This window comes from Squalius cephalus (assembly GCF_949319135.1).
Source record: "Squalius cephalus genome assembly, chromosome: 6".
Taxonomy (NCBI): Eukaryota; Metazoa; Chordata; class Actinopteri; order Cypriniformes; family Leuciscidae; genus Squalius; species Squalius cephalus.
Window position 1 is genome coordinate 6406793 of NC_137127.1, and position 12604 is coordinate 6419396.

At 36.5% G+C, this 12604-nt stretch overlaps 1 protein-coding gene across 30 annotated transcripts in view; it reads right to left on the reverse strand.

Annotated features, from left to right (window-relative positions):
- plekha7a (pleckstrin homology domain containing, family A member 7a) overlaps nt 1–12604 on the reverse strand; it is a 95912-nt gene that overhangs the window by 33184 nt on the left and 50124 nt on the right. For 16 of the 30 annotated variants that reach the window (XM_079875046.1, XM_079875042.1, XM_079875040.1 and 13 more), the window contains 2 exons: nt 10930–11030; nt 1735–1910 (listed from right to left, as the gene is read on the reverse strand). In XM_079875046.1, coding sequence (XP_079731172.1) covers nt 1735–1910; nt 10930–11030 — 277 coding nt within the window. Of the gene's footprint in view, nt 1–1734; nt 1911–7185; nt 9785–10929; nt 11031–12604 lie in introns of those variants that run through there. The other 14 variants (XM_079875047.1, XM_079875044.1, XM_079875029.1 and 11 more) reach the window with 3 other exon arrangements.

The window sequence follows — 12604 nt, forward strand, 5'->3', positions numbered from 1 at the left end:
TCCTCGTCTGTTAAGTGGAGCAGGACAACGTCACATCAGTCCTTGTTTCTGACTCATCCACAAACGCCTTGTTCTGGGCGAGGGAAGGGGCGTTTTTACTGTTATAAATATTAGCAGAACGGCACAAACGGTTCATGTGCTCGTTGTCTCCTAATTAGGAACCGAAATAGATAAATATTAAGTTAGATTTTTAATACAAAGAAAAGAAGCAATATAGGAGAATGATTAGTATGTGCAAACAGCGGGAAACTTTATTTTATATATATACTATATTGTATATTCAATTTAAAAAATCAATTCCGATGTAAAGCTTGTGACATATAAACGTGCACATCAATCCGATCACTATTTAGCATTCATGTAAACACTACGTTTGGATTTATCAATTGGAATTCATTTATTTTCGATTGCAACAAAAGGTGTCCATGTAACCGTAGCTTGTGTTTGGGACTAACAATCCTAACCCGATTTTTCCCATTCATGTTTGGAGTATGTAAACTAGGGATGGATGGGTATTTTGATCATTTCGTCTACTTGAGCACTCAACCAACATCTGAGCTGAGCTTGGACTCAGTGACTGACGGCCCAGACAGCAGAGAGACGGAAAGCTGAGTCAATGCTCACTCCCCATCTGCTCTTCTGCAGTGACAGAACAAGACACACTGTAGACTCGCTGTCAGTCGACAAGACTGACGGCCCGACAAACACTTACAGACACAACATCCCTTGACACAAGCTGGTGAAGATTGCACTCAACAGTACTCCTTTAAACACAAACACACGCTTGTTTCACTCCATTAGTGAGGACGTTGCATTGACATCCATTGATTTTATATCAGGTTAATGATATTTTCTCTGGCCTTTTCTCTGGCCCTGCCCCTAAACACCCATCACAGAAACACTAGATTTAAATACAACCATGTTTCAGCGATTTATAAGCCCTTTTAACTAGTGAGGACCTGTAAAATGTCACTCATTAGTCAGTTGTCATCATTTTAATGAAACAACAGCAGCAAATTAACGTTTAGATTTTAACAGAAAATTTAAGAAAAAACTTTTTTGTTTTGTTTTCAGGTGTAAAGACCAGAAGCTTGATTTTCTTGCTATCAAAAATAAATAATTAAATAAATATAAATAGATAGAGAGAGAGAGAAAGAGGCTTAAATTTAAGATTTATGTATTTTAACTGCACATAAAATTTCTAACTATTTACATCTTAATTTTATTCAAATAAAATAAAATATAAATAATTCGAAATGCATTTTTTCAAATGGCTTATGATCAGCATAGATCTGTTCATTGTAAAAACAATTACATTTATTCACTTTAAAAGTATGAACATGATTAAAATATGGCTAGCGGTAGAACATTGTGTATGAAATTTATGAAAGTGTATGAAATTTAAACAAAATTGATTTCAATTTATTAGTACTATTATAGAAATCTGGAGAAAAATGTACCCCTTTGACTTATATTTTAATATATAAGGAAGTCAATGGGGTCCATCAACTGTTTGGTTACCGACATTCTTCAAAATATCTTCTTTTGTGTTCAACAGAAGAAAGAAACTCATACAGGTTTGGAACAACTTGAAGATGAATAAATGATGACAGAATTTTCATTTTTGGGGGTGAACTATCCCTTTAAGTACATTCTTCTCCATTCTTGTCCTAGCCAGAAAGAACAAAATACTAATGAAGAAAATGATTCAGGAAAGTTTTGTGACTCACTGACCTCTTCACTGTATGGGTTTGCATCAGTGCCGCCTGGTTCATGGCCTTGACCCAGCCATTCATGTCCTCCTGCGTGTCCGCACTGAAATAGTACGTCCTCATCCCAGTGTGCTCCGCCTGTGAGCCAATCACAGAGCTTTGTTTGTAAATGTAGGAGCGCATCCCTGTGTGTGTAGCCTGCAAGAGAGAAAGCACTAAAATCAGCCCAGCCCTGGGAAAAGGAGAAACACTGCATCAGCAGATAAGTATTGGCCAGAGGAGCATCTGAGATTTCAGCATGATAATAAGAGGCGTGAAGGAACACAACACAGCAGACGAGATTACTGACGAGATGCGGAACGATGATCAAGCCAAGGCCACACTGTGATAACACACATACACACCGACTAAACATAACTTATCAGTTATGTAATCAAAGCTACAGAAACAATGATATGAAAGGTTACAATAAGTACCACACACCCCCAACAAGAGTAGACATTTGAAAATACTAAAATAGGTCATAAAAAAAGTCATATTAGCAAAGACAAGTTTACTTGTATAAAGAGCACTAGTGGAGCGGATAAGTGATATAATCGTTCAGTTTATGATACAAGCGTGAAAAACAAGCGTCTCCATGGGTCACTTGACAAGAAAATTGTCCGAGCCACTTGAAATTTCAAGATTTTTCATTTTTCAAGATGGCCGACACCTTAGTGGAGCAGTTAAGTGATATAGTGGTTTATTTGGTGATACAAACATGAAAATTGGCATGAGCAGCCTCTGATGGTCACTAGACAATAAGCCACCCACAGCTACTTGAAATTTCAAGATGGCGGCCATTTTTCAAGATGGCCACCACCTTAGTGGAGCAATTAGGCTTAAGAAATCATTTAGTTGGTGATACAAGCATGAAAATTGGCATGAGCCTAATTGCTCATGCCAATTTTCATGCTTGTATCACCAAATAAACCACTATATCACTTAACTGCTCCACTAAGGTGTCGGCCATCTTGAAAAATGGCCGCCATCTTGAAATTTCAAGTGGCTCGGACAATTTTCTTGTCAAGTGACCCATGGAGACTGCTCATGACAATTTTCACGCTTGTATCATAAACTGAACGATTCTGCCAAACATAAGCACTTAGCCGCTCCACTACTGCTACAATGAATAAGTTATAAATGTTATGTTTTGGTGAAACATATCAGTGTCTGTGATGCACATGTTCATGTACGTTACTAAAAGGATTGTAATATATACTTATAATATACTATTGTAATATAATATATATATATATATATATATACACAGAATTTATTATATCTATATATTGAAGGCAGAATGCCATACAAAAGGAGGGCACAGACACTGTTGTAATTATGTAATTAACATGAACTCAACCTGCAATTTCCTCATTAAAAATAGATTCAGAGAGTAACTTCTGCTGCATTCGATTACGTAACATGAAACAAAGAGACAATTATAGGTCATTTATAAACATCTGATCTCTCTTCCTCACTAATTCTTTCTTTTTCTCTCAGCGTGAGCAAAAAGCCCAACACGACACACAGACGCATGAAGCGACGCGTGTTTACATGACAGGCTCATTAGAGGCAAGCAGTGAGGTGTTAAGCTTCTGCCTGTGTTTTAATAGTCCACTGAGGGAAAGCTCTTCAGTGAGGCTGGGAAGCACAGACAGATGGCTGATCCGTTTGAGTCATGCAGGGGGTCTGGACCACGGCTACATAACCATCCAACAACCAGTCAAATAACCTTAGGACAAATGAGAATCGTATTCTTTATGTGACAGTTCACATAAAAGTAAAAATAGAGTCATAATTTATTCATCTTCATGTCATTTTTAACCATTGACTGTCTTTCTTCTATAGAACACAAAAAGAGATATTCTGATGAATGCGCATATGCTCTTTTCCTTACAACGAACAGAAATGCACTGTGCATGCAACTAGTCCACTAGAATCCTTCTGTGACAAACCAACATTTAAGTGGAAAAAATCTTGTCATAGCTCTCATATTTCATGTATACTTCCTTATAATCAAACTTGCTGACAGTCAAAGGCCTTTAGTTTCATTCATATGGCCTAGGGCAGTTTTCAGTAGATCATGACCTTTCCCCAATAAGCTTTTGAAGGCTTTTATGGTGACATTTAGCTTTACAGCCTCTGGTCACTGTGTGTTTTCACTGTATATATATGAAAAATAATCCCATGAATATTTGTTGAAGACATCTCCATTTGTATTCCTTGGAAGAAAAAAGTCAAACAGGTTTGGAACAACATGCTGACATAATTCAAAATGTCGGTGAACTATCCCTTTAACTTCGATAGAATGTGTATGAACATAAAAACACTTTAAAAGTGCCTTATTTGGTAAGTTAGGTATGATAAATCAGCATTTGCTATCATTTTTTTTTCTTCAATATATGCCCACAGAAAATGTTACATCTACATGTTCACTCAAAAGTTTAAGGGTTTAGCCTTTTATTCAACAAGGATGCTTTAAAAATGACAGTAAAGACATTTAGAATATATATAATTTATGATAAAGATATGAAACAAAATATTATTTCTATAAATGCTGTATCAAGTATCAACTGCCTTGGTCAGCATAAGAGTTTTGTTTCAAAAACATTAAAACATTTTATCGACCCCAAACTTTTGAACGGCAGTGAAGATTGAAGAAAGATCCTAGCTCAAATATGCTAATGTACATTGGCCTTCAGTGATACTCATAATACAAACCAAAAGTTTCATTTCATGTGTTATTAAATCATTTACTCAGATCTTATTGATATGATCCAAACTAAAACTATGTGCACACAAAAACACAGCTGTGTACACACACTTGGAGACTAAACAAAACAAAGAGCTAACAATAGCATGCTTCTTCCTTTCGTTTTGGCACCCTGCAGCATGTACTATTTGAAGATGCTTTTAGCTTTCATTAATAGCATTCTCCATTATGTCACCCATGATCCATTATAAGTATGCAGCGCCTTGGTACAGCAAACGTTTGTTTAACAGTCCTGTTTGCTTACAACCACAACAGGAGAGCTTTGAATATCTGTGGATTGACTCCACTTGGAAATATGCATATCTTCATATCTGTATCTATGATACAGTAATCAGAGTTTGTCCTCTAGTAAGGTGTATGGCAAATCTGTCTATTAGGGCTGTTTTCGATTCGATTCAGGAATGTTTTTTCCCAATTCACAATGAGATTTGATTTGATTCAATTCGATTTCAACTAATTGACTTAGAAAACTATTTAAAGGGGCTATTATTTAGAATTTAGTTATTAGCGAAACCAGTGGCCGTTAAGTGAACAGCATGCTCGCACTCGTACACACGTTACGTACAAGAGACCCAACGTGATTCAAAGACCCAATATACTTGCAATATACTTGTTCTTTGCTAAGAAGCAAAAAAACATTGGATATACCTGTTATGTATTGCGATATTTTGTTAAAGGCACACTATGCAGTTTCCGTTTTTCTCAAACAGCGCCCCCTAGAGTCGCTGTGGAGTACTTGTATTTAACATTACTGTCGTAAATACCACTCACGCAGAGCCATCTCTGCACTCTTCCGACCGCGCTTTCTTCGTCGACTCTGCCATGATTCACGTCTGAAATGCGTGAAGTGTCTTCCATAGAGGCCGTTTCATATGTTGTAGATGTATGTGACGTCGTGCCGTAAAGCAAGTCGTGATTGACGCGAGATTTGTCGGAGCAGAGGTGGGTAGTAACGAAGTACATTTACTTCGTTACATTTACTTGAGTACTTTTTTGGAAAAATATTACTTTTAAGAGTAGATTTAAATGTGGGTACTTTTACTTTAACTCGAGTACATTTCTAATGAAAAAACTGTACTTTTACTTCGTTACGTTGGGCGACGTTCCTCTCGTTACTTTATTTTAATGCAATATGTGTTGTTAAATGCGTAGTTTATTCCAAGCGCGCTGTATCTTTTTTCTGGGCTTGAGCGATGCTCAATTCACAAATGAATCACTCTTTTGAGTCGATTCTGTTCAAAGACTTCATCAAACAACAAGTTAGATCTGTCTAAATCGGTTCGCAAATCAGTTTGAATGATCTGTTCAGTTCCTGCACGCACTGAATCGTCTGAAGCGATTTCAATTCACACTGGACTCGGAGTCGTAACAGGAAGATTTAAGGACATCAAAAGCGTTAGATGAAGTGGCAGTGGACCTACAGTACAGTCAGTGAGAGCAAATCTTCAAATGCATCATATTTTTGCCAGCGATGAAGATCTTTATTTGTTGAACATCTTCGTAAGCTGTCTGTGAATGAATGATTCCACAGGACGCTAGCCTATATTCGATTTCATTTCACTCAGGTAATACATTTTACAACCAAACAGATTATTAGGCCACGATAGCACTACTAGAAAGTATGACATTACCCGTCTTTTGGACATATACATTAATTTATACATTAAATAAGCTACCATTGTTCACAGTTTATGAACACCCGCCATCCCGTTGTAGTTTGTGTGTATTGTTGCGCAGTGGTGTGCGAACAATATATATAGGCCTATATGATCCGAAGTAACTAGTAACTCGCTACTTGAGTAGTTTTTTCATTCTATACTTTTTTACTCTTACTCAAGTAACTATTACTTATTTACTTTTACTTTGAGTAAATATTTCTATAAGTACTTGTACTTTTACTTGAGTACAGTTTTTGGATACTCTACCCACCTCTGTGTCGGAGCGCCACCTCTCAAACCTGCATTGCTGGTTTTGCCAGCCTATATTTTGAATGAATCCCTTTTCTTTGCATGACACATTGACGTCACAGTACAGAATAGCTCCTTCTCCATTCCTGAATATTATATAAGCTTTGATTTTATGTGTCACAGAACAGAAAAGAGGGGCTTTCAGGAAAAAAAACGTTTTTTTTTTTACTGATAAAAATCAGTATATAGGCTTTCATAGGAAGTCATGCCATGCCAGTATGGTCCAAACTAGTTATCATCATCGGTAAAATCCACTATCAATCGTCCTCTATACAGGATACTTGGAATATAACAAAGAGTGCAATGACCCAAAACATATTTTAGAGCTGAGCACACCAAGGAAATTATTCTATAATCCATTTTCTAAAGATATTATTTATTTCCATGACCTGTTCTGGAACTAACCATTTTAAAATTCCCTATTTTCAACCCTAAGTAAACAAAAACAAACATTACAGTATTATCTGATATATTCAGTTTTCTTCAAAGTCTCTTATGCAAATAAAGAATAAAAAAAATCAGCTATATCCTAAGACCTCTTACATTTCCAGTAGATATCGTTTCCTGAAAAGGATCATTTCAAACAACTCAAAAAGAGGAAATGCTGTCAGTGAGAAAAGCCACACAGATTCTCAAAGAGTTTGCACATGCCAGTGGTTAATGTAGAGAAGCCATAGAGTTAAAAGTGTACCTATTTACAGATGATGCTGAATGTGTCTCAGAGCCTTTCTGGACTGTCAGTCACTCATCACAGGCAGGAAGCCCACCAATGGGAACAGAAGAAGGACATAGTTCAGCAAATAGAGGACAATGACTGGTCACCTGAACCAACACTTACTGGCTTTTCCTGTTTAGGATATATACAAGTGCTGGGAAATTGTGAGTATAATTTAAGGACTGTCAGCACAATCAAGATAAGAGGGTGACACAAATAAATAGCAGGAGTGAAAGAGCACAAAACAGCACGCCAGACCGCAAAACAGCCTGAAACACAAAGCACAAACGCCCACAGAAAGAAGCCATAAGAGAAATACATTTGCTTAGCTCTTCAGCCTGGGTTTTTTTTCCACCTTTGTACCGATATCTAGAAGCTCATCATCGAATCAGTGAAAGATTTTGTCACTCGGCCGTGTCTGTGCACCAGCATGTGGGGTGAGATTGCTGGCTGAGCAGAATTCACCGCAGTAAGCCTTCTTTTTCATAGAGGATTAGTACAGATTACAGACTCTCTGCTGCCCATCTGAGTCACTTAATACTGAAAATCGACATCCAGATTCCAAGGTAAACATTCTCTCTTGTGTGAAGATTACGGCAAATGATCCCTAACCCTCAGCGGACTGTATGATACAACTACTAGATACCCAGCTAACAGGGAGTGCTCTCAGAACTTTGGCTAATGTTCTGGCAAGGTCATCAAGTTCATGAACAAACGCTCTTCCGGTAACATTAACAAAAGGTTCGTTCAGAGTTATCTGATCTTTAATAATGTTCTCGAAATGTTGGCATGAAAATGTTTTTGTATAAATGTTTTCAGAATTTAAAGTGATAATTCACCCAAAAATGAAAATTCAGTCATTAATTACCTGTAAGACTTTCGTTCATCTTCAGAACACAAATGAAGATGTTTTTAATGAAATCTGATTTCTGTCCCTCCATTGACAGCTACACAACTACCACTTTGACGCTTCAAAAAGTTCATAAAGAGATCGCAAAACCATATGAACTGAGCGGTTTAGTCCAAATTTTCTGAAGAGACTTGATCGCTTTATATGATTGACAGATTGAATTTAGGCTTTTATTCACATATTCACATTGATCAGCGAAAATAAACAGAAGCTCAACCGAACCTTGAGAACAAACCTCATTGGTTCTTGCTGAAGCTCAAACGGACAGAAAGCTCTCAGATTTCATTAAAAAGATCTTCATTTGTGTTCTGAAGATGAACGAAAGTCTTACGGATTTGTAACGTCATGAGGGTGAGAAATTAATGACAGAATTTTCATTTTTGGGTGAACTTTCCCTTTAATGGGAACATTAGCAAAACACTCTTAGAACATATTTTGTTAGCTGGGTACTCGCCAGAAGGGTGAACAGTTTTGTAAACAGCACTCCTGGAGGAAGACGTGACACCGTAGGCTGTGTAAACTATCCGTTAAGGAAGAAAAGTGAAACAGGAGTGCTGCAAAGTGCAAACTGAGATCAACTTGCACTTTAAACCATTAAGCATTAAGATCTTCTTGAAAACTGGAATGTAGTTTCCTTCTGCTCCCACGTTTGTAAAAATCTCTCTCTAGCTGAGAACAGGGGCAGGAAGGAGATGAGCAGAGAGAGGTAGACTGGTTATGTAACCTTGTTGCCCTCAGGATGAGTACAGACCCATACATTCACTCTGTGTCATGAACCATGAGGACAACAATGAACCGCACAAGCTGCAGGGTATGAATCCACATAAAACACTGCTAAAGTCTTTGCCTACAAAAACACTCGCACTTAAGAAAGCTGTATATGTATAAAAACAGCTTGAATAATGTCAAATTTACAGCCTTCATGGGGAATATTTATTCTAAACTGAATGAAAATACCCATGTTGTGTTGTCAGTGCACTAGAAGGTTGATTTTTAAGAAAAAAAAAGATATGATCATGGCATGGCAACATGTTTTTCCGATACTTTAACCAACTTCCTTTTTTAAGTTATATGAGATTCAACTAGACCACATGAATTGAATCGACTTGCACAGCCAATTTGATTATACTAAAAAAAAACACAAGGCAGCAACTGAACTTTTTAGATAGGATTTTAGGTATTTTGAAGTATGTGGAATTTTCTACATGCATCTTCTCTGCATTCTCTACACAAGGCTGAAGCCATGCAAGATAAGGAAGCATGCACATTCATAACTGCACAGTGACCCAATGGATTTAGCCATTGCACATAACAAAACAGAAAGACAGCTGACTGGGGAACAGGAAGCAGCTATTGCAAGAAAATTGAGATGAATAAGCAAGGAGTATTTACAGTCAGAGGGTCATTAGCACAATGTAAACCCGTATCACCCTGACAAATGTTTATTTTGTGATAACTACATGTACACGGCTACTTCGGTTGAACGGCTGTTTGGGACAACAGTTATAGACCATGGAAATGAAAATCCTGTCATCATCGACTTGTTTTCTTCCACAAAAGGAAATTTTGGTAACACTTTATTTTACAGTGTCCTTGTTACATATGTTACATGCAATTACTATAGTAATAAGAGTAAATTATGCATAATTACATGCAAATAACCCTCAACCAAATCCTAATCCTACCCTAACCCTATACATGTAGTTGCTTAATATTACTCAGTACTTATATATATATATAATTAAACTGTAACAATGACATCTTAAAATAAAGTGAAACCGAATTTTTTTATTGAATTTTAGTTTTGATAATTCGATTTTTTTTCCTAAATATTTCAATTTAGCTTTAATTTAGTTTTATTTCAATTTTTGTTCTGTAATTTTAGTACTTAAACTTGACTTATTTCAGCCAAGGCAACATGAATTCTGAATTAAGCTTGCATTTTTCATCTAATACTCATATCTTGTTTTATTATTAACAAAAAATATTTTTAATAGTTTTAATTAAGTGTGACAACACTGGGGGTCATGTAATCGAATTACGTCAGGTTTGTTTTACACCCAAAGCTATTATATGACTTAAAAAGGCTAAAGTGCGTAAAGAGTCAATGATACTTTTTTGGTGCTAATCTATCATTTTAGAAGCTCCAGTCCTCATTCACTTTAGTTTAAAGGGCTAGTTCACACAAAAATGTATATTCTGTCATTAATTACTCACCATCATGTCATTCCAAACCCGTAAGACATTCGTTCATCTTCAGAATCTATTTAATGAAATCTGTGAGCTTTCTGACAGTATACGCAACTACCACTTTCAAGCACCAGAAAGGTAGTAAAGACATCATAAAAGTAATCCATGTGACTCCAGTGGTTTAACCGCAATTTTATGAAGTGACACGAGTGTTTGTTAGCACTAAAAAAACATAATTTGCCACAAAATGTGAATCTCCGATGCACGTTCACGCACTGCTCTCACATCAACACAACATGCATGTGTCGTGGTGCTCTCATGAACGTGCACTGGAGATGAATATTTTCTAAATAAAGTTTGGAATGACATGAGGGTGAGTAATTAATAGCAGATTTTTCATTTTTGTGTGAACTTTGACCCAACTACAGTCCATTCACTTTAAATTCTCATTTACTAGTATATTTAGTAGACAGTAAATAATTAAATGATGACAGAATGAAATTATTTTGGGTGAACTGTGAAGTGATACCGAAGTAAACATCCTTGCAATTTGAAGTGAAGAATACTTTGTATCATTCTTTTGAAAGTGTGTTGCTATCTGTATGAAAATGAGATCTTACCTTGAAGGCATATTTGCGGCTAATGTGATCCTCAGGCCCGACAGGAGCGATAGTGTAGCTGGGCAGAGGAATGCTACCCAGAACCGACTCTTCACGACTGTCTGTGGGGGAAAACAATCCAACTGAGGAACAAGTCAGGTTTTGACTTTGTGTCTTTCTTCCTTCCTGGCATGTGATACTCTCTGACCTGTCTTTCTCACACCACTCTGATAACATCATCACATTTCACACATTTAAGTTTAGCCTCCTTGATTTGCTCTGACCATTTCTTTCCAGTGGCGCGCTGGTGACACCGATGTGAGTGGGAGTGAGAGTGTGTTTATGTGTGGGTGTGTCTGAAACAGAGATCGAGTGGTGGGTTGACAAGCGATAAGGGTGGCTCGATTAGGACATAATGGGTTAAAAATACTTCAAGGTTGGTTGAAGGAGAGATTGCAAACCGAGCCAGGTCTCTCTTTCATTTGAGCAAGCAGGGAGCTGAGGGGTCTGTGACTGGGAAGAGCAGACTGACTGGAAAATTAGGATTACATCACATTATGGCAACACGGGTGGGGCGGGGGGGGGAAGATTTGATACAAGAAATAAAGTTGACGGTAACAGAGATAACTCACCCAAAAATGTGTATTTACTCAGTTATCTTCCGTTTGCAGTTATTCATTTGTTAATAAATAAAAGATATCAGAATATATTCCTATGATTAATTGAAACTTTTATCAGAATATGTTCTGTAGAATATGTAGAATAAGTTGTATGGTAAGAGTTGTGTAACCAATTACTGTGTTGCATAAACAACAGCATAAGGATTTGAGGTACTGTAACATAAGGGTGAGCAAATAATGACAGAATAAATCTTTTTTTGGTGAACTACTCCTTTAATTTAGCTTTCTCTTACGAAAAGGAAGTTTATTCAACTGTGCTATACTAAACACTTATTTTAAACAAAAAATAAGAGTATACTTTTTATGTAATTATCAGAGATACACTATATGCACGTATGCTTGGCTTATTCTGACAAATATAAAGAAAAATGTACACTTGCACTTTCTTTTACAGTAAGTGTACTTGCATGTACTTACAGTGTACTTACCTAAGAAAATACTTGGTAATATAAGGTAACTACATGGTTCAGGGTTAGTACCTAGTTATTACCCAGTTATTGTAATTACTATAATAAGTACATTCTGTAGTATGTAAGTATGGTTGCCATAGAAAAACGTAGGTGTAAACTAGTTGTGTACTCAAGTCTATTACTGTAACACTTAAAGTGCACTTAAAAGTATACTTAAGCCAATTTGGTCCTATGTAGTACAAGTATACTACTGGTACACTGATTTAAGTATACTTACAACATAAAATATACATTTAATTCAACTTAAATGTATTTAATAAAAATAATGTTTTTTAAAGTATACTTATTTTTTGTAATGGCTATTTTTTGTTTATAACAACACAAACACGGTTTGAGTCAGCTGAATTAGCATGTTGAATTCCCAGAGAGGGTTTGGTGTGATCCAAGAAACTGCATAAATATGAGAGAGATTAACCCAAAAACATCATATTACTTTCCCTGAGTTATCTACTTTCAGAGTTTGCTAAATGTGTCATGTTAAACTCTGGGGACAGTCCAAAGCAAAAAAGATTGAGTTTGCAATCTGTTGAAGTAGGACTTCACAAG